The following is a 22,428-nucleotide window of genomic DNA, read 5'->3' as shown; positions in this document are numbered from 1 at the left end:
TATAATACTGGAATATGACATGAGCACTTTCACACAACACGCTTCCTGATTTTGGTAGTTATCAAATATATTTGTTGATTCACATGAGGTATTGGTCTAGAAAAGCTCACACTGTTACAGCGTATCCACCATGGCAATATCATCTATTTGAAACTTAGATCTATGGATGATCTTTAACGACTGTCAACATACAGTAGTCTTTAATGTTTGGATATGTAGTTAATTAAGAGCTTTTGAAACCTGGGAGCCTTGAGTTTTCGTTAGAAGTAACGATGTACATTTGAGTATGATCTTGGCCATAATCACCAAAAAGAGCATCACGAACTTCATGCGCTTGTCCCTTTTAGATGTAGGTTTGCAAGTCCAATAGTGAGTGTCGATCAACATTCCCAAAATCACACAAACGTATGCTAATAGGATAGAAATAAAGGGTACTTTATTTGGTACTGTTTATTTTAAACTTTAGTGTGTTAATGTAATATCTTAACAGTCAACTATATTGCTAAATATATGATAAGCACTCTTTGCTTATTTTGCATTACATGTAGTAGCGGTCAGTATAATGCTGCAATCATTTGTTAAGTACTTAAGTGGTCTTTAAAGTTAGTTAGGAGTTAAGACAAACAAGAAGAACTCAAAAAGAATTAAGATGGCGCTCGCATTACGCATTCAGTAGGAACAATGATTTTGATGCAGAGCCTAATTAATATTTATCAGTCACCACATTTATGTTGTGTTGAGTACTTTCAGCATTGCTGGACACTCGACTTATAAAATGTGATCTGCACACAAACTTATCATCCACCTTAGTACAAATTCTCTCTCAATTAAGGTTTTCTATATCTATAAACTATAGAGCTCAATTGTAACAAGGTGTACACCTTCCCTCACTTTTCTTTGGAAACCATTTTAGTTAACAACCAGAATTACAATCAAACTGACAAGTAGCAACAGTTGGATCGAGCACTAAGTGGGAATGTGGGATGACTAATAAGTTAAATTCCACGAAGAAAAAAACGAACTCCTTGCTATAGTTCGATTAGTTTTTTGTTGCATACAGGGTACATACTAGTAAATGTGCCAAACTGTAGATATAAGCCGTCATTAGGAACCTAATTTTTAGATTCTTCTGTAGTGGTTCCTATATAAGTGGAAATCCCGTTGAGCATCATCATTTCATTTGAATATTACTTGTTATAAAGAGAACAAGCATTTGCTGCATTCTTTTTTCATGCCTTGAAAAGCTTACAGCATTTTAACTTATCACATTGTTAAAGAGTACGGTTCTGATCATGCCTTGTAATATTTCTTTTTTCCATTCCCAAAAGTGAATTAGGTCATGAATGAAACTTTGGGATGATTTTCCCTTACACGACTTTTTGAATTGTTGATATTGTATTCTTATTTGGAATTGATTGGTTCATGTTAGTATCACTAGTAATAACAGCACTTATCTCACATATTATGAAAAGCTAACTCAACTATCAAATGGATTGGCTTGTCTTGACTCTTGTGTTGCTTGTCCACATCTTTTATTTCCTCTAGCCACCAATCCCTCCTCCAAGTGTGCTTAACCAAACTATTAATGTATAGCATATTGAACTATTGAAGTAAGAAGACACATAGCTTTAAGACAATTTTGACTTTTAAAGTTTCTTTCATAAGTTCTGGAGAAAGTGAGAAGCAACGTTAGCAGTAAAGATGAAGTTTCTTTCCACTTTCATGTTAATTATCACACTTTCCAATTTGTCCAGCTTCAATATGAGAGCATATATATGCTTGTTGCTTCAATGCCAGATTGCCAGAGGAATAGAGGTGTGGCCTCTCTGCTTCTTTTAAAACCCAATGCTGGTGTTATCTACTTTAGATGGACTCGTTCAGACTGGACCTGCAAATAAATTGTAATTAACATCCACACAAAGATTTTTCAATTAGTGATCAGGATGAATAATCTTTGGATTACAAAGTTCATGAAGGTACTCTAATCCACGAGCTGTGCATAGAGCCACTCTTTTTCTGGTAGGCCATTCCAGTACTGTGCATAAGCTCGGTTTCTAAACCATCAAATTAAATTGGTAATTAAATTCCTAATTAAATGTCATTTATGGTGGCGTACAATTAAAATTGATGCGTGGGTTTGGTATTTTAATTCACTAATACAAGGACCGTTACTCCTATTTAAAGCTATTTAACGTGTTAGCCAATACTTCAATTTAAAGGCAATACGGAAACTGAGAATTTACAAAAAATTAAAAAGACAAAATAGCATTTCTAAATAGCATACAGATGTTTTAATTTAATAATTCATTTAGGGGTATTATGTGTAAGAAAAATACCCGGATGAATTTAAAATGCCAAATTGATTATAGGAGATACTACTAGAGATACATTCGTGAAAGTACAGTCCTTAATGATCTTGATTACTGCTTTGAGAAAATGAATTGTCTGAATAAGAATCCTGCAATAGCCTATAGGGATGGCAGAGACGTTCCTTTACAACTTTGGGACAGCCAACCAAATCCAAAACGAGAATTAGTGGCTGACACCCATATTTCTTTTACATGGAAGTTTAGAGGAAGTGGCTGGGTGGCAGATTAAGTTTGTTTCGGACAGCGATACTTTATATATATAAAATTATAAACTAATAAGATTACTAATGCTAAGTACTATAGTATAGACGAATAGTATACACCAAAACAAAAGGAGGAAAATCGAGCTAAATAAGGTGACAATGGCATATATGTTCTACTGGTGCTACCACGACCCCATTGATCAGTTTGGTCATGGGATCAAGTCGTGGTAAAATACCAAAAAGAAAGGATATCCCGATGATTATAACGACTAATGCATGAGGCTAGAGAGAAACAACTCTTGAGCACACGCATGACTGTCATGGGGCTTGCCACACGGTCATCTCACTGGGGAGCACCTCTGTTAGTCTGTTTCATTCATTCCTGATTTTCGGATAATATAATTGACAATTAGACAACTTTTACATCATTTTTAGTACACGCCTGCACAATGTTAGAGCATTTCTAAGTGGTGGTAAAATGCCAAAAAGAAAATTTGAAGAAATTTTTTAAAGAATGCATAATGCTAGAGAGAAACAACTTTGAGCAACTACAGATAGTTGTGGGGATTGCCACACGGGCATCTCAAAAAACAATGTTCAGCGACATTCTTTGCAAATTTCACCGGTGGTTCAGAATGTCACCCATGTACAATTCCAAAACAACCCACGCAACATTAGGAGTGGCGCCCAACCATTTCCAAAAAAAAAAAACTCTACGTGATATTAGGAGTGGTGCGCGACAGTACCACTGATGCGTGATGTTGGTCAAAGTCAAAAAAAAAAAAATTAGGGCGACATGTGCAATGTCGCTCCGCATCCGCATCCAAATTGCCAAATTTACGAACAAGAATGCGAACAAACAGGTGATGCGACCGGATTTAAAACCACCTAGAGATGAAATTCCGAAAAATTTCAAACTTTTCCTTGAAATTGAAAGAAAAACATAATTTATCTGCAAGGCTAAAATTGCCAATGATTAGCGTGTTTATGGGCCTTCGCCGAGCCCATGGTCCAAAGCATCCTTTCCAAAAAAACTGAAAAAGAAAAAGACGTAAAAAAAAACATATGTCGGGATAATTTCGGATACGAGACCAAGATCATAACATTAAGACGAACGTTATAGCAAAAAACAGACCGAGAAAAAAAAAATGTATCTGAAGAAAGCATTATGGGTATCTGAAAGCAATGAGGATCCCAATGACCAATCATCAACGGTTGTGAATGAACTAGTTTCATCACTCACCAATCAAAGAGTCTACAGAGAAATCACCCTCGCTCTCCGCACCGGCTTACGTGACGCCCGAGCCGAGTTCTCTTTTCTCCGTGTTCTTGCCCTTCGTAATCTCCTCAAATTCCTTCGATCCGTAACTGAGTCTGACTCAACGATTCAACTCTTTTCTATCTCCCAATCTCTAACTCACCTCCAAGGTAACATTTTTAGATTCTAGAGCATGGCTATTTATTACCTCATGGGCTGGGCTAATGCTGGATTATATGATTGTGTGTAACAGTGGTGCCTGTTCTGTTTCAGAATTCATTACGTCAATCGAAAGAGGAGGAGGAATCAGTTGTTGTGTCGAATTTGAATCATATATTTACTGTTGAGCCATTGAAGATAACTAGTCCTACAAGTGCTACTGAAGTTGCACTTGCTCTTAGGGTGTTGGAAGGATGTTGTTTGCTTCATAGTGAGAGCACGGAGTTGGCACATAAATTTAAAGCAATTGAGGTTTATTGGGCTTGAATTTTCCTTGATTTCAATATAAATAATTATTCTTTTTCGTTAGTCTGATATTGTTGCATGCAGGTACTAATGGATATATTAGCAACTAGAGGAGTTTTAGAGTTAGGGGCATGTTTAGATGCTTTGATCTCTATAATGTTGGATTCTTCTGCCAATCAGATGGTATGCTATTTGCTATTATGGTTTTATTTACCAATGTGCATGTTTTAGTCTGTTTAGACAAGTCCTACATTGTTGGGGGGAGTAGAATAGTATAGTTTATTAGTTATCCTTAAGGTTTTTAGAGAACATAGTTGAATTGCAAGGGTTATCCCTGTAGGCCACATATCAAATTGGTTTTGGTGCTCTGATAACAGAAACTCAACGGTAGGGGTGTTTGAACATATGATAAAACTGCCATTGGTCACTGTACTGAGGAAAGAAAAGTCGGAAACGGGATTCTGGAAAAGAAAACCTACGAATGTTTCAGTTGTGTCTTTCTGTGTGTGTGTGATGAATATCTGTAGCTTTAGTTGTTTATAAATTTCAAAATTTGTCTGTGAGTTTGCTATCTTACTTAGTGGTGCATGTGCATTTAACTGCTCATTGTCTTTCCTCATTTTCCATGTTTTATTCTTGTATTCCTTGGTATCTTTCAGGATTTTGAGGCATGTCATGGCATAGAGAAAATAGCAGACCTTATTCAAGACAAACAAATGGATGAAAATATAAGGTACATTGTTTTTCATCATATATTTTGACAGGCTTTGTAGTGAAATTTCGATTTTTCTGTTTGTGACTGATTAGAAATGTTGTCGACTGTTAGTGAATGGTTGTACTGCAAATGATTTCATACCTATAAACCTTGATTTACTATACGGTATGGGCTGGCTATATTTTTGTTACTTTTGCAACTTATGAACAGAACTTTCAGAAGTTGTTGCATGTTCAAATTGACACGTATTAAAGATTCAAACGCTTCATTTTATAAAGAAGTATAGATTTAACTATGTCGTATGATGAATTCTTGCTAAAACTTGAACAACTTCTTACTGACAATTAAAGATTTATGTATATTAGTGAACTTGTTACTTGCATCTTCCACACTCTAGCCTAGTCTCTAAATCTGGTATTTTTGTGCACTCTAGATTAATGATTAGTTACTAACCTTGCTTTGCGTTCATAATTCCTGCTTGTAATAACTGTTTAAGATGACATTGAGGCTGGAACCAGTTATACTTCGCTCAGTGTTGTTTTGTCTTTATATAATATCATCATTATGCAGTGGTGCTATTGATTATCTCTTTATCATTCCAACATTCACTGACAAAAGGACTCTATGATTTAGGTTGAAATGCGGAGAGTTCCTGCTTCTATTCATTGGTCATTTAAATGGTAGGGAAAGGCCTCCAATGATGAGAGTACATGAGGATATAAGACGTCTTCTAGGTGAAAAGTCTGCTTCACTGATTTGGGCAGCTAGTCAGTTTGGATCAACTCTTGATCCAGAGCAGAGACAGACAGCTCTCCACATCCAGGCCCGAAGGGTACTCGAGTCCTTGGAGCTGTACTGAAACTGTTGACAGTTCATTGACCAGTGCATATGACATTTGCTTATGCGAAGCACACTTTTTCTCATCCAAACATTCATACATTCCAGAATCCAGTCGATACTGTTGTGCTCCTCATTGCTTGGCTATGTGTTTAGTTTAGATAACAATGTGCAATTTTGGAAGCCAATAGCAAGCAATTGGTATGCATATTGTATGTGTCATTTTGTTATTGCTATTGTGTTAAGTTGAATTAGTCAAGAAAAAGATGTTTCAATGTTATAATTATTCTTATCCTTAGCCAAGTGCTTCAGTCTGAAGTGCATTACGACTACCTTGTTTCCCTATAAAATTTTGAATAACTTTTCTTGTAGAAATTGAACTAAAACAAGGGATATGTGAAGGATTTGGTGGGTGTTCCACCACCAGAATCCTATGTAAATGGATGCTGATCCAGTGGAGGCCTTATCTAAATGCAAATTTTAATCTATATTTGTGTTCCTTTTTAGGAGGCCCGTAGAAAAATTATGATTTAGAGGTCAAGTTCTTATGATCCTGTTTTACAACTTGCAGCAATGCTGCCTGTAAGTACTTTGAATATGGATACCCACTTAAAAATGTAGATAGAACCTCTGAGTAGTTTCTCAACATTGAAAATATCTGCTATCATGGGTCGGCCCGACACTTGCATGTGTATTTTAAGGCACCCTGTTAGCATTTCGAGGTTTCTATGAGTTTCAGGCTTGCGTAGTGTACTTTGTAAAGAGGCAGGTTCTATCAACTTGCCAAAAGAAGTGCTCACAGTGGATCGGATCAATGGATTGGTGGCCCAGATTGGATAGCAGTGATAGCACCGCAGAATATTCTTTTTATATCATACAACTTGTAGTACAATGAAATGAATGAATTGATGGACCAGTTTGGATTTTGATTGCTGATCTTTTGTTTTTATTACCATGCAACTTGGTGTATAAAATGTCCCACGTTGCAAGTTGGTCCTAGTTTTATAAGGAAAAAATGAAAGACACAAAAGTTAACGTACCTTTAATTGTTCTACATCAGTGAATTAAATTTTGACACCTAGTATAATCAAACTTGTATAAATATCCCAGCAAACACAGTATGGGATAAAAATAAAAAAAGATGAGATCGCGTGCTTTCGAGAGTTAAGAGTTGAACATGCTGCTATTCTCTAGACGTTTAATTAGCTGTGAGCACCACCCGTCCACGCCTGCTTCCACACTTTTTTTGAATAGGGATGCTGAAGTAACTGTATTAATCGAACACTGAATTAATAATGCTGAATGTGGCCTAAGTTAGGGGTGAAATCTATCACCAAACTTGGTAAAAACCAGTTCATCTCTACAATATATGATACCTGGATTTTGAGGAACCCACTATCTACTATTGAATAGGCAAATTGAAATCTTTCTATTTGTTCAATTTGTAAACACCTCTTTTACAAAAATTAAAAACCCCTTTTTATTAATAATTTAGAATAACCCTCCTAATGTAACTTAAATTATATAATTATTCTCTATTTTTCTCCTTAAATTTAGAACAAGTCTTCATTTATTAATAATTTAGAAAAAAAAAACTCCACATAATTATTCTTTATATTAAATTAGATGTGTTTCTCCTATGTAATTACAATTAGAATCTAAAAAACCGTGTTAATTATCGATATCGAATGACGGGTTTTAAGACTTCAGAAAAAAAAAATTATATATATCTCAATGCAATAGCATGATTTGCATACTTGTTGATCCTAAATCGAGACGTAAACACCTAGGTTCGTCTGGGACAAACCATCGTGTCACTCCCCCAACCTCGAGGATTGAATAGGTTGACACCTATTATTTTCAGATGGGAGATTGATGGTAACAAATTCAGAACAATTAACAAAATCGATGCTCGAATGGATCTAACATTACTTGGGAGAATAGGTGGCACCATATCAAAGGCTGTAGGTTAGGTTGTGATTTAGCATCTATGAGTACATGATCAATTTACTTTACCGTACATTACCAGATAAAGTACCACTTAACTACTGACAAATTAGCCGTCATCCTTAATCTAATCACACACTTGGGCTGGATGGTTAGATTTTTTTTTTTCCTCAGCATCTTCTCTTCTCCTCTTTAACTAGTCACTTTCCTTTGTTAATTCTCTCTGACTCTCTTTCTATCTCCATTCTTAGGCAAATCTTCCCTATGAGTTGAAGCATTTTGAGTTGGGCCTCTTTTGAATTCAAGGTATCAGTAATGAAATTTAAAGCTTAAAGTTTGAGTTTCTTGTGTCATGTGAATTTTGGATGATTTTACATCTCTATTTAATGTCATTTAACTAACAGTAGGAGGAGTTCAGTGAATGGTTACTTTAGCAAGTGGTCTGCCAACAAAAATAGAACTAAGAAAAGCCTTCATTGGTTTAATGTGGATATGATTTAGAAAACTTTGTTTATTGGAGCAATTGATATTAGTCATATAACATGAATATGGAGAACTTGTAGTTAGTTTGAAGATACTTAATGCTTATATGTGAATGTATGAGTAGAATATCAGAGGATTATGTATTGTAATTTGAGAATCAACCACTGCATTGGTTAAAGTTGGCAATTGAATATGGAGAACTTGTAGTTAGTTTGAAGATACTCTTTCAATAGACGAGTATGGTTGCTGTTCAATTGTGAACCTGCACCAAGTTTCACCAATCCTCTGATAAACAGTGATCCTTCACTTATATGTTACCCACTTACCCCCTTTATCTCCCAAATGTAGCACCATGTGGATAATATACATTTTGTTTGGAACTTATATTAAACCTGAAAGCATTACCCTTACTGGACCATGGTGTTCGATATCGGACCTTAAATGGGTATCAAACACCTCTTGTGCTACATAGGTTTTGTTACGTAATGACAGTTGTTTAAAAGAGAATAAGCTTCCGAACTTTGAATCTTTGGAGCCAAAGCTCTCTTACAGACTTTCGCTATTGCATATCATGGATTGTTTTCCTCAGTGTAATATGTCCCATTCATCTCCTAACGCTGTAACATCTGACAATATGAGTGTATAAGTTTGATTCTGACCTCATCGTTTAGTAGCTTTTTTGTTTAGAGTTTAGGAATTTATAGCCGGGCTCCCTGGGGTTGATTTTTTTTTTTTTGATGTTCCTATGTTACATTGATGAAACCCTCTCTGATCTTCAGTTGGACACAAAAGGAACCTTAAGGGGTGGCAATCTGGTATGTATTTCTTGGGTCACATTTGCTCCAGTGCCCTTTACGGTCTAGTACCAAGTGAAGAACTAGGCATGCCATCATGTACCGATATCAAATTGATGAACCATTAGTCTGAAGATAAGCCGAGACACACACTCATGGCATCACTACCTCCTTTAATGTGTGGTACCAATGCTTTGGAATTCATTCTAGTAATTTGTCTTACTGATTGAGTTTTAAATTACCAGAACATGAATGTGAGTTTGATACTTAAGCTGGTTAAGTGGAGAACACCCTTGGCTTCATTTTTGGCTGATGTAAGACTTAGGGTATATGCAGATTGTTAAGTACTAATTCTTCAAAGTTTTTAATTTCCTATATACGAATTTATTCTTTTTTCAATAGTTAAATGAAGTTCTTTCTATAAGTGCTTACGGAGGTTCAAACTTCAGGAGTTTCTGCAGATTCAATCCCTTCAGTTTTCTGGATATGCAGTACAAAGCATGAAAAAAGTTGTATATTCTGTAGCATATGGACAAAGGTAGAGCATCCAAGACCTACAAATTTGGTGACCGAAGCAGTAGTGATATCATTGTTCGCTTGAGAAATAGGGAAGGAAGGCCTGAATGGATTTACTGCCACTCCCTCATTCTTAAGGAGAAGAGTAAATTCTTTGCGGACCAGCTCTCCCGTCTTGAATCAACTAACTGCATTGAGGTTCAGTGCTCAGAGTCTGATTATGATCACCATGTTAAGCTTTTGAAGTTACTCTATGTCCGCGCAGATCACTTGCTGCTAGACTCGTGGGATTCCATAAGAACTGCTCTAGGGGTCCTCCAAGCTGCTGTTTCCTTATGTTGTGAAGAGATCAGTCAGAGCTGCATACAGTATTTGGAGGCTGTCCCATGGGAGGATAAGGAGGAGGAGGAAATCTTGAAAGCAGTCTCTGGGTTGGGTTCACTAGCCATGCCTATATTAGCTAGGATCCAACCTGTCAATCTCAATGCTACAAAAAATGTTTTTATCTCTGCAATTCAAGTTGCAACATCCATAGGTGGATCTTATCCTCCATTATGTGATGGGCTTAAAACATCTGCTCAAGAGCAAGTAGAGTACATGCTAGTGGAAGATGAAGACATGCCATTGGTTACAGCTGATGAAGAAGTTAGATCTGAAATAAAGATTGGGCTCTCAAAGATTTTTTCTGCATTCCTGCAAGAGCTGAGCTCCGTTGAGGCAGCTGAGAATGAAGTCATGCGGAGTCTATTAGACCTCGAATGGATGTGTAACATGCTCCTCAAAATGGATCTACTGAAGGATTTTGTATTCATTTGGGTTGAAAACTCGTATAATGTCCTGGGTGTAGTCCAGGATATTAAATTTGATTCCATTATGTGGGGGGTAAAAGTGAAGCTAATAGAAGTGACTGGAAAAGTATTGGAAGCAGTTGGCTACGGGAATGTGGTTCTCCCAGCGCCAATACGAGTTCAGTTGCTGAAGATATGGCTCCCATTTATAAGGAAAATGAAACCTCTGTTGGATTCCATAGGTACTGAAGAGGTGGGTTTTCCATACAAAATGGATGATGATTTATGTCAAGGCATTGAGGGAGCAATCATCTCTTTGGTGCTGGCATTACCATCAAATGACCAAGCTGATATTCTAGTAGAATGGATGCAAACCCAGCCATTAAGATATCCCGACTTGAGTGAGGCTTTTGAGATTTGGTGTTACAGAACCAAGTCTGCCAAGAGAAGATTGTTGGTTGGCTTTGACAACGCCAACAATGCCACTGTTAGCCTGTAACAATTCTTATTTCTTATCCGATTTTATATAACAACGCAATTCAGAAATTTCCTTTGGCTAGTAGTTTTGTTGTATTCTTAAAAGTTGGAGTACCGCAGTACCATTGCTGATTACAAAATTTTCTGTGGGCTTTTGGGCCGTCGGGTCGGGTTGTATTTTCTTCACAATCTATTTAACCCGGGATTAAGGATAACAAAGAGGACATAAGCGTAATTAGGATCTAATCAACAGAATAACAAAGGCACACGATTTGTCTCTCCCCCAGTTTCTGCTCTTGTCTAATTTCTCTGCCCTCTTTTCTCTCTCTCGTGATAAAACCCTAATAATCTCTGGCATCTGGGGAGTGAATCGGTCTTTCGGGAGGAATGAATTGATATTGTTATCAATAATATTGGATAGATTATTGATAAGAAGAAGAAGAAGAAGAAGAATGGGTAAGTTATATGTACAAACAGTTCCACCACCAGATCTGAATAAGAACACGGAGTGGTTCATGTACCCGGGTGTTTGGACTACTTACATCTTGATCGTTTTCTTCGCTTGGCTCATGATCTTATCTGTTTTCGGTTCTACTCCTGGCATGGCTTGGACTATCGTCAATCTCGCCCATTTCTCTGTATGTATATATTTTTAGGCTTTTCTTTTCTTTCTTTTTATATCTATCATTACCAATATTTAATTCTTCTTAGTAATATTTGTTAGCTCAAAAATTTTATCGTTTGATAGAATACAGCTATTTATATTCACATTAAAGTTCCCCAGACTCAAAACGTCCAAAAGTGAAGCGATTTCGTTAATATAAGAAAGCCAAGGACTACTCACAAAGCTTTCAACTAGGTGCTACTGTGTGTATCAATTTTCACACATCCTATAATGTATGCATTAAGCCAAGAAGCATGTGGTGCCCAAGGCTTTTTGTGTTATATCAAGTACAAAAATATATTAAAAATCGAGAATTTTACTGCAAAATAATGTTTCATTGTACAGAGATGATCGTTCCGATACTTTTTCATGAGCTTTAACTGATTGCATACTCTAGTTTGACTTTGAAGATTGGAATGTAAAGTAGAAAGCGGGAATTGCTAACATCTCATTGCTACACCTATTGTCTTAGATTTGCTCTGTATTCTTCCTCTTCTGTTAGTTCTTATTGCCTTCATAAAGTTTTATACATTACTGTACTCTTTCTTCAGGTAACTTATCACTTCTTTCACTGGAAGAAAGGAACTCCATTTGCTGAAGACCAGGGTATTTATAATGGGTTGACTTGGTGGGAGCAGATTGACAATGGCAAACAACTCACTCGCAATAGGAAATTTTTGACTGTTGTACCCGTTGTGCTGTGAGTATACTTCTGTGATGTCTATTTTTGAGTTTGTAGGCAATTAAATTTGAATTTCTTTTGATTTCATAGAGGATTGGATCCTCTGCCACCAGTGGTAGAGATTGGGTCCTAGCAAACTCACAATTTCACCACAAAATATCTTGCTTCCTATGTTATATTGCATCTGGTAGTGTGCATTCCAAAGCGATGGTGTCATATAACGTCAAAACGTCAGTGTTTGTGGTGTAATTGTAAGGTTGCTTCTGCCCAATCTCATCGGAAGTGTTAATGTTGAAATTTTCTTTCTTTTCCGTATGTTCATGCATTGAGTCCTTGTTTAGGTGTTGGGTTTTCTCCCCTTTTTCAAGTTAATTATTGTTTAGCTCAAGTGGGCGGCAAAAACACACTTGTGTTATATCCTTGCTCAATAAGAACACAGTTATGTAAGTAGCTGATCTACCAATGCGAAAGAGAAATGAATTAATGTTGTCTTTTCGATAATAAAAACCAGGAATATCTGAGAAAATACTTGTGAACTCCGACACCAATCGTCCTCATAGAAATTTGATTTAATGCCTAAGTTACTCAACCAAATTCGAACAACCTACCACCTCATTGTTGCATTTTGCAATTTATGTAGAAATATAGTGTGGAGTCATAAGCCAGCCGAAAAAGAATACAGCAGATATCTTGTATAATGATTGAGATAGTTTAGAAGTCAAAGAATAAAAAAAAAAGATTCAGAGATTTGGGTGGAACATGCTTCCGAATCTGACAAAGAGCTGAAAGGAGGACGTGTTCCAACTGCTCATTCTTCTATGAATATTCAGTAAAAGCATCTTTGGAAATAGCAATTCTTTAAACTTGTTCTTCATCACAACTTCGCCATTATATTTTTGATTTTTTTTCCTACCTTGGCTTCTTGAAAAAGCTGAAAAGATGCTTTCAACATTGCTGAGAGAACTCACAAGTGAAAAGTGATTATTTGAAAAAAGCTTTTGAGAGGGCAATATAGGGTGGTAAGTCTATGTTGTTCGTGCTATGTCGTGAAGTACATGCAACATATTCTATATTGTACATAGTCAGTAGGTGCTTGAAAGTGCATGAAATAGAGATTCAAAGTTAATCACTTGGCATGATTAGGTTTTTTCATTCATTCTGCTAAAATGTTATAGTGCTTGCTGCTTGGACATTGTCTGATATAATGTGAGGGTGGCACCCCATGTTCTCTAGGAGAGCTCCATCTAAAAGAAAATGAGTGCACTTGGTGCTGAAGATTTAAGTTTGTTATGTAGTGAAGTTTTTCTACCATACAATTATCATAATAGATGGGGTGATTTGTCACCCACATCAACATCCCTTTTATTTCTCCTCACTAGTGATAAATCCTTGTGTTGTGTCAGAAGGAAAGAGCTTCATCTTTTAATACCTGTGAATGTCAAATTAAAATTTAGAAATCTGCTGTATCATGCCTGTGGTGATGTAAAGGAATCTCCTTGTTTTATGAGTTACCAAATTCGCATTCAGTTATGGTATAAATTATTGATATACGATGAATAGCGACTCTTTTATTTCATGTTATTAAGACATAAAAATACCGCTATGGTTGACCCTTTTCTTCTTATTATATTTCTGTGTACTTCCCAGGTACTTGATAGCGTCCCATACGACAGACTATCAGCAGCCAATGCTCTTCCTTAACACGTTGGCAGTGTTTATTCTGGTGGTTGCCAAGTTCCCAAACATGCACAAGGTTCGAATATTTGGAATTAATGCAGATCAGTAAGGGTCATTCGTGTATAAGCCTAGTTGCTTTTGTTCTACCTCTGTAAAACCCTTAAATCCTCTCTTTTTCACATTTGCTGTATCCCCTGTACAGAAGTCAGAACTGGAAAGGGTACTGACTTTCTATGATAAATGAGTTTTACGTGAACTGCTTTATACAAAGCTGGCTTTGTTAGATATGGAAAATAATTGTCTCTTCTTTTCCTTTTAATATTTCTTTGGTTTCGAATGCTGTAATTTGGATTTGTGTCTGAGTCTGGTTTCTGGTTTTATGGGGAATACGTTAGCTAAAATAATTTGAAATGTACCTTAAATCTTCATGTTCTTCTTAAGCACAAGACTGCCAGACCTGACCAAACAAACACTTTACAGTAGAATGGGCACCTTTAATTGGACAGGGTCTAGCCGTATAGCACTCTCTCTAGTGAAACCTGCTTGCTCTGCTGTGGTGTTCAGTCTGCAAACTGCAGACTCTCTTCTGATGAAGTTAGGATGTATCGATGTGTTTTTAGTGCTACAAAATGGATGTCCTTTGAATGTGGTGGGTTGGTCAGTTGGTGTTTGTCGGAGGTGGGTGGGTGGGCCTTTTGTCTTCTGTTGTAGTTAGCACATGCGATTTTTTTTTAAAAAGTTCCTGTTAGGGTAGATTGTTTGAAATTGTCGCCATCAAAGAAAATTTGAACACTTCTGGGACAAAGAATTGGCAATTGTATACCTGCATTCGATGTGTTTAGTACCAAACTGATGTATGTGTTTAGTACCTAACTGATGTAGGATGAGAAGATCCAATTTTAAGATATTTTCTTTAGGTGTATCAGTAAGTTGATTTAGTAGCTTCCTGCACAAAATTTTATTAGGTTTAGAAGTTTAGGTCTCTTGGTTATGAAGTATATTTATCTATCTAAATGAGCCAGTGCAGTTTTTTAGATTCAATAAAAAACCAATTATCAATTATCAATTATCAAATCTTTAAAACCCTATTATATTTTTCTCCCTCAACTTCTACAATTCTTCAAATTTCAATTCATTTTCTTGATTCTATTGTCCCTTTTGAAGATCTCCGCAACCTTTCATCTCTTTCTAGACATTTGTTTCCCATCACAAACTTATCATTAGCAAATGGTCTTTGTCTACTAATAATAAGATAAATCATTACACTTAAATATCCTTGTTATTTCACTTAATTCCAGAACGCACTGGGTAAAAGTGTTGTCAATTTTATTTGGCATCCGATCTCTTGAATTTTGGAATGTAGTGTTCTAGCAGTAAATTTTTGAAAGTATAGTTTTCGCAATCTCGTAGGAATTAGGATAAACACCATCTTAAAGTGGCACTTAATTTCAGCGGTTGACATTACTGATTGTAATTGACGAAACAGAACTACAGTAATTGACGAAACAGAACTACTGAAGTGAAATAGTTCTATAATATGTATTGATGGTTCTTGGCTGTTGGAAAATGGAAGCATTTCTGGATACATTGGCTTAGGGTGAATTTGCGTTCGTAGGTTGCAACTATATAACCTCACTAGAAGACACATTTTTGCTTGGGATTTAAGAGAGCAGTGAACAGACATTCCCACAGAAAAGTGTCACGCAGTCCCCGTTACTTGAAAGCACAAACAGACAAATTTCGCGAACAATCTACCAAATGTAAAAGGCAGTGAAATCCATGAACCATATTATATCAACCATATAATTTGTGCTGCTAAGTTGAGTGTGCTGCTAATTTGAGACCGAACGGCTATTGTTTATAGTTGCAAAGCAGTTTAGCAGTGTGCCAGTGGTGTCCAGATTTTCGAGGTAAAACTAAAGCTCCGAGTGGATACTACTGGCCGGTATTACCCCCATAACAATGCCACACCGACTAACCGTTCTTCGTTTAGTTCTTGCCAAATTGAGGAAAGATGAGTTCATTTCACAGATTTAAGACTAATATGGATGTTGATGGACTGGATCAGCATAAGCGCGGGGTGGTGTTGGAGCATGAATATTTTCAGAACTTACATCCTAAGGTTTGCTTGGGTAACTGTTTTTCTTCTTCCAGGTTATTTCTTCTCTGATATATTTTAATTTTGATAGAACCTTTTTCAGGTAGGTAAAAAACGACACCAACAAGAATACTGTAAGAGATTAATCCGAGTGCGTTAGTTGAACAATTCTGTCCGCTAAATGTGTCTATGAGATCAAAGTTCTCGCGTAACAATTTAGGTTTTAAATATAAAAAATCGAATTAAAACTTCAAGAAAGCAGTGGCGTAATCTTAACTAGGTGGCCTTACTGTACTACTATAATAAAAACAGAAATAGAATACTCCAAAATTTAAATTCCTAATCTCCGTTGTGAAATACACTAAGGCAACAACACTAGTGCTGCCAATCAAATCTCGGATTGAGTATCGTGCTATACTGTACGTCTACATTTTTTTGTCAGGGGTCCATTAGACACCCGGTCAGAGGGTGACTTGATATGATGCATATATATTTCACGAGGCAAATCTTTGCTGAAGCTCTACAGTATATATGCCTCTGTAGACTACTGTAGTCCATTTGGCAGAGTGGTTTTCGTTATGTTGAACACCAAAGCATTAAACGTTGTCTAGGGAAAAATTCCTAGAAAGTGAACGCACATTATTTTCTAATTCACCCACTAAGTTTAACATTTCTGTGTGCACTACTGATTTCACTGACAAAGTTAAATTAGAAATCTTTTGTTTCAGCGTATAATCTCTCTACAGTTTTTTCATTGCTAAACATGCGTAACAAGTCATCATTAGGAATAACTTTTAAGGGAATCAACATAGTGCAAGGCATCAACACTTAAAAGTCGATCTTGACGGAAAACTTGCTTTTGTGCTTGCTCGAGGACATACATACAAGTATAGATCGAACAACCAAGAGTAAAAGATCATTTCCATATATTAACATATGGATTCTGCCATTCTGGTGTTTTGAAGTTCATGGCTTCATGTGGCATGCCCATTTAATAAACTTCAAAAAAGGTCAAGAAGATTCACAGAAGGGCAATAAAAGTCGAACATATAAAGGTTTGTTAATGTGGCCACCATGAGAGGCTGGTGCACCTCCATTGCTTCTTATAAACACTAGGTGTTAAACAGTAAAACCAAGTGACAACTATAAATAAATGGAGGTCTATGTCTCTATATCGAATTATGGATTTGCTAGCTAGGTGGGAAAGATTATTCCACAGCACGCTTGCCAAGAGGAATGTCTGTGGGTCCCATTTTAGTACCATAGAGAGGTGGGTTTGTCAGGTCTTTCTTTTATTTTAATCATCAAATATAAACAAACAAGAGGGAAGATTGGCATGGAAGTAATGATCAAACATGGAAAATGAAGAAATTGAACTTGTACTACTAAAACTTTAGACTGTGAGTGGATATAGAAATCATTAGGTGAGCTTTTTGGTTGAGGCAGGTGAATTGGTCATCAACACAACTTGTAGGAGTTTATAGCAGTGTCTTTAATTTAAACCAAAAATAAAAGGTGGAAAGATCAAAGACGGGCGCTCGATCTTTTGAAACTTTTGGTTATGTAGCTTCATTACAACTTTAATGGAAGTTGGGCCTACAGTTATTCCATGTAATGTGAAAAATTGGATCATGGGTCATACCTAGTTGCTGTTGTTCTTCTCCTCCAGCTCTTATTCACATGGTTTGAAGAATCTCAAATAGTGCTGATGAGACCAGACATTCATGTACCTGTTTAAAAGATGAAAAGAAGAAGAAAGCTGGAAAGAAATCAAATGCGCCATCATTCCAAGCCACTCGAGCTGGAGGGAAGGTAGTGTAACAAATAAATAAAGAAACAAAGTAAAACTAATTATCCCACTCAATAATCTTTGTTAAAATGAAAATAAACAATAAATACCACCCAATTTGTCTACAAGACTCCTTAAAAACATCCACATTACACAAGCACTACTTATATACTAACTTAAACATTATTGTACCAAGTTCAGAAATAACATAAAATACTGGGGGTGTTCTAGCTCCTTGTTTTCCCCTTGTGATAGAAGGAATATATCAATAAGATCATGGTGCAAGCCCTGGAACTCTGGAAGTAATAGTAGTAGTAGTACTGTAGTAATCTTGCGTCTCCTCCTCATAGTTGCCCTTGTAAAAGTAGGGTTTGTTGCACTCCTCTTCTATCCTACATAGTATGTAGTATTCCTTGACACCCTAGTTTTGAAGCCAATCTAAAATTAAGCTTCATAATGTTCACAATGACCAAAGAGTAAAGTGGATCAAGAAAAAGAAAACAGATGTTCAAAAAAAGAAAAAAAGAAAGGGAGAAAGAAGCTTAATTATGTATCCTATCAGTTAGTACTGACTACTGAACAACTCCAAACAAATCACCCGGCCACCATGTTGGAAAAGGAAAAAGAGATCGAACATCAACTTCACTTGTTTACTTTCTTCTTCTTTACCATGATCCACCACCTAACATTCCACTCCAGTAGCCATTTGATTCCCCATTTGCTCTATTATGCTCAAATTCACTTGTGCTAGAAACCTGCCTCAAATCTTCAAAAGGAAACAGAAGTCTCCCGCTACTCTCTTGAACTCCTTGAAGACTCCCATATCCACTTACCCCAAGTCCATCTACACCAAAATTAAGAGTTGGTTTGAAATCCTGCATAGCATATCCAGATGAGTAGGTTGTGTTTGAATCGTGAATCGGCATCGGCATGAATGAATTCAAACCCCTCGAAGTGATCCCAGTCCTTAGAAGCTCAAGAGCTGAAAGTGAAGTTGAATTTGAAGAAGAGTTGTGGTTGTTATTATTGTTGTGGCTGTTCTCAATGCTAGGTACCTCAACAAATTCAGATATATTATGATATGGCTCAGTGATTGGGAATCCCAAGTTTAGGTCATGGCCTTCATGGATTTTAGGGTTTTGAGACTGTTGTTGTGTGAGGTGATCAGATAGTTTCTTGGATGAAGCTGATGCTGATCCAGATGTTATTGTTGATGATGATGAAGATCTCTTGTTCTTCCTTGAACCCCCACCAACAGGAACATTTCTTAGAGATCCACCTTCTGTCCAATACCTTCTACAGGTCTTGCAGAAGTACCTTGGTTGAGTGAGACTGTAGTTGTTGTAGTAACAGAATTTAGTATTTGTTGAATTGCACCTTGGACAGTTTAAAGCTTGTTCCTTTTGTGGCCTTGCTTTCCTTTCCAACGACATAGGCCTTGAGCATGTATTACTTACCATCTCTTCCATTGGTTTCACCAATCCAATTTCCTGAAAACACAAAGAACAATAAAGAGAAAACCTTATATTATTAAAAGCTCACATAGCTAGAGTTATAGATCCCAGAGCTTAAAGATCGGAACACGAAGATCAATGATCACTTAAAACACTGGAGACCATAATCAAAAGGAAAAGGGACTATGATCAGAGAAAAACAGACAAACAAAACAAAGTAGTTGCTTTATACTTTCTAGATTACACAAGCAAAGAAGAACCAATAACAATACAAACATGAACTTTATTTTTCCTCACTTTATCATCCAACAAAAACAAAACCCGAACAAAAAAAAAAGGTAAAAAGAAAAAGAAAAAGGTGATGTACTTCAAAGAGAAGTGAAAATTAAAGTGACAACAACATAAAATCTAACAAGATGATAGTCCTTCAACTATTTATTATGAAATGAACCATAACTATAAAGTTATCTCCTACACTAAAATCTTTATCAGAATTTTCGAAAAGGTTCTTGTAAAAAAAATGGAAAATGTCAAGAACTCATAGTTTCATAGAGACCAGAAGCTAGTAGAGACAGATCTCACTACCTGAGGCCACTGAGCAGTATCCATGGAAGAAGACACAAAGCAGAATAACTCTTGTTGTCTGTAAAAAGAAAGGAAAGTTCTTTTCTTTGGTTTGAAGTTGGTCTTAAAAGCAAGAAGGAATGTTTGATTTGGTTTGTGATGGTAGTATGGTACTGGTAATATGGTTTGGCCTACTGTTTGAGAATAGTAGTGAGAAAATTGATGAGAGAGGTGCAATGCTAAAATATTGGTAAACTAATAAGTTTCATAATCATTTTGACTAATACTCATTATTCTAATTAATTTTTAATATTACATTGTTTGTGGTCTAGTGGGTTTGATTGTGCGTGTTTGTGTACACACTGTGGTGGGCTTCTCTTTTCTGACCTGAGGATAAAGTCAGGATTCTTCTTCTTCCTCTCTTTACATTACTTTATTATATGTAATTTTTAATTTTCATCATTTGGACCCCAATCAAAATGTGGACTCCTGAAATTTTGGCATCAAATGTATAAACTTTTTGCAATTCCATAGAGTTCGTCTACTCCGAGGATATTTTCATAGGAATGAGATCCGAGACTATTGGATGTGTGATCCAACAGTCTGAAAATCAAAAACAAACTCACATTCTCTCTCTGTTTTTTTGTTTTTGATTTTTGAACGGTTGGATTACACATCCAACGGTCTCAGAACCCTCATCCCTATGAGGATATTCTCGTAGTAGCCCAGGGCAATTCGAAATTTGTTGCCCAATTTCACATGAATTTGTAACTATGCCAGAGAGGCTGAGATTTTGATTAGGAGATTTGTTAAATAATAAAAGAAGATTTAGAGATCAAAGAGAATAATAAGGTGTGTCTGTATGTGTGGGACCTATTTTTTATGTGGTGACTTGGCAAGTAGTCCAAATTGAGGAAAAGCAGGGCAGGGGAAAGGAGATGGAGCCAAGAGCCGACAAAAGCAACTAAGGTGGGTCCCAAATAATGCGGGACGGATGATGGAGAAGAAATTTAAAAGATTTTTGATGTGATTGGTTCAATTTGTTCAAACCGCCAAATCTTAGTGGTGATTTCAAAATGAGTCAGCGAAGAGGAGAGAATATTTATACCAGTGTGCATGACTCAAGCCCTAGAAAGTGGAAATCTTGCTCAGCTCATCGGCCTGGTACTTGTCGAAGCCATCTATATGCCATTGTTTAGACAAAAAAACATAAAAATATATCTGATAGTGTGGCCTAGACTCCTAGACCATGTAAATATGTCCAACACAAACACTGAAATACAGATCATTAGGTCTATTTAATTTGCATGTAAAAGTTTAAGTTTTTTTGGTAACTGCTAAAAGTTAATGTTCATGTTAGTATGTTATATAAATTGGATTGCGATCTTTCTCAACAACGACATGTGTTGTTTTTGCTCCATGAAGTTATCTTTTTTGATTTTTCAAGGTCTAAATTCTACGTATTTATAGATTTATAGCAACAACCACTATTTACTATTTATACACTAGATTAAATGGCAAAACAAAACATAAATAAATAAATAAAATTGGTGTCTCTTTGCGATATATCGTAATGCATATAAAAGAAATCCGTGATTCTTGAATAGTAGAAGGATTAGAATTTTAAGGAGACAATTGGTATGACCCATCTGAAAATGGGTACGTTAAGTGGTTGGGATTTAAGAGTTGATTGGCCTGGGTAGTTCACCATGACAAACATGGATGGCTTGGCCAACCATGTGATGCATGGAAAGTTAAACTCACTAAAAGATGCAGATTTGGAAGCTGTAACACGGAGGCCAAAATTAAAGGACTATATATTTCTATGGCGCCCATGCAGATTGTTGCTTAATGCCTATAAAGTAGAAACTGACCTAGCATTTGAAACTCTGTCCTAAAAGGGGATCACTATTCTCTGTCATCGAAAAATACTTGTTGAGAACAAGAGAATTTTATACTTTGGGTACTTCGTTGGAAAGCGTTTGATCTTCAGTTGTTGTTTAACCTAAATGACAATTACGTAATCAAGAAGGTATATCTTAATTAAGGAAATGTCGGGTACTTTCGTCAGTGAGGTAAGATGTCATTTTCCTCCGACAAAGCTAAGAATTAACTAGTTAGGTTTTAATCAACTATAGAGGTAACCAAATACATTAATAGGCTTCAATTTTTTCACAATTAAGTTCACCCACATGTACGTCCTGGTCTCATTTCATTATTGGTCTGATTTCATTACTGGGCTTCAGGTGATTTTTTTTTTTTTTTTTTTTTAAGATAATGATAACGAGTTTTACAAATGATTAGGACAAACGTGCAACAAGTTTCACTGCAAGTTCTTTCTAAATAGCAAATTTTATCTTCTTAAATACAAACTCGTTAGAACTAGCTATCATTACATTATTGTCCATAATTTTGCAACCTCTTAAAGAGCTCAACCGACTGTTGTGCCAAGAAACCAAAAGTGTCGAAACTGATCGAACAGAATGAAACAATGCTGGTTAGCCTTACAAGCATCCTCGTGTTTCTCAATCTTCCTTGCCGCTGCTCTATTAGCTGTTTCCCCCACTTCAAATATTCCATTCACAAGCCTTACCAACGGAGATACTCCAGTTACATCAACACATGCATGTTTCCCTTCAGATCAACAA

General features: G+C 36.3%; 4 protein-coding genes across 11 annotated transcripts; 3 read left to right on the top strand and 1 right to left on the bottom strand.

Moving 5' to 3' along the window:
• The first annotated feature begins 3,579 nt into the window (after positions 1-3,579).
• Positions 3,580-6,145, top strand: ISI1 (binding protein). Its single transcript, XM_086597264.1, has 5 exons — positions 3,580-4,000; positions 4,084-4,301; positions 4,380-4,478; positions 4,955-5,028; positions 5,644-6,145. Exons 1-5 carry the CDS (start codon positions 3,721-3,723, stop codon positions 5,867-5,869), a joined length of 897 nt encoding a protein of 298 aa, XP_086453390.1. The 5' UTR covers positions 3,580-3,720; the 3' UTR covers positions 5,870-6,145.
• A 1,756-nt stretch (positions 6,146-7,901) lies between these two features.
• Positions 7,902-10,934, top strand: LOC147513927 (BTB/POZ domain-containing protein At3g05675-like). 8 transcript variants are annotated; one of them, XM_086597259.1, is made up of 4 exons: positions 8,028-8,100; positions 9,057-9,385; positions 9,521-9,609; positions 9,853-10,934. In XM_086597259.1, exons 3-4 carry the CDS (start codon positions 9,600-9,602, stop codon positions 10,872-10,874), a joined length of 1,032 nt encoding a protein of 343 aa, XP_086453385.1. In that variant the 5' UTR covers positions 8,028-8,100; positions 9,057-9,385; positions 9,521-9,599; the 3' UTR covers positions 10,875-10,934. The 8 variants fall into 8 exon arrangements, with proteins under 8 accessions (XP_086453381.1, XP_086453384.1, XP_086453380.1 ...); XM_086597255.1 differs by lacking the exon at positions 9,057-9,385 and adding an exon at positions 7,902-7,945 and having other exon boundaries at positions 8,046-8,100; positions 9,521-10,934; XM_086597258.1 differs by lacking the exon at positions 9,057-9,385 and having other exon boundaries at positions 7,952-8,100.
• Positions 10,935-11,076: 142 nt separating this feature from the next.
• On the top strand, positions 11,077-14,194 carry LOC147513926 (uncharacterized). The gene is made up of 3 exons (XM_086597262.1): positions 11,077-11,490; positions 12,068-12,216; positions 13,846-14,194. Exons 1-3 carry the CDS (start codon positions 11,305-11,307, stop codon positions 13,982-13,984), a joined length of 474 nt encoding a protein of 157 aa, XP_086453388.1. The 5' UTR covers positions 11,077-11,304; the 3' UTR covers positions 13,985-14,194.
• A 3,621-nt stretch (positions 14,195-17,815) lies between these two features.
• Positions 17,816-19,860, bottom strand: LOC147513925 (dof zinc finger protein DOF4.6-like). The gene is made up of 2 exons (XM_086597252.1): positions 19,802-19,860; positions 17,816-19,252 (listed from the first exon to the last, which is right to left on the bottom strand). The coding sequence occupies exons 1-2, from the start codon at positions 19,823-19,825 to the stop codon at positions 18,428-18,430; spliced, it is 849 nt and encodes a 282-aa protein (XP_086453378.1). The 5' UTR covers positions 19,826-19,860; the 3' UTR covers positions 17,816-18,427.
• Positions 19,861-22,428: the final 2,568 nt, after the last annotated feature.

Source organism: Coptis chinensis, chromosome 3 (assembly GCF_015680905.1).
Source record: "Coptis chinensis isolate HL-2020 chromosome 3, ASM1568090v1, whole genome shotgun sequence".
Lineage (NCBI taxonomy): Eukaryota > Viridiplantae > Streptophyta > Magnoliopsida > Ranunculales > Ranunculaceae > Coptis > Coptis chinensis.
This window is presented reverse-complemented; position numbering and strand designations above follow the sequence as displayed.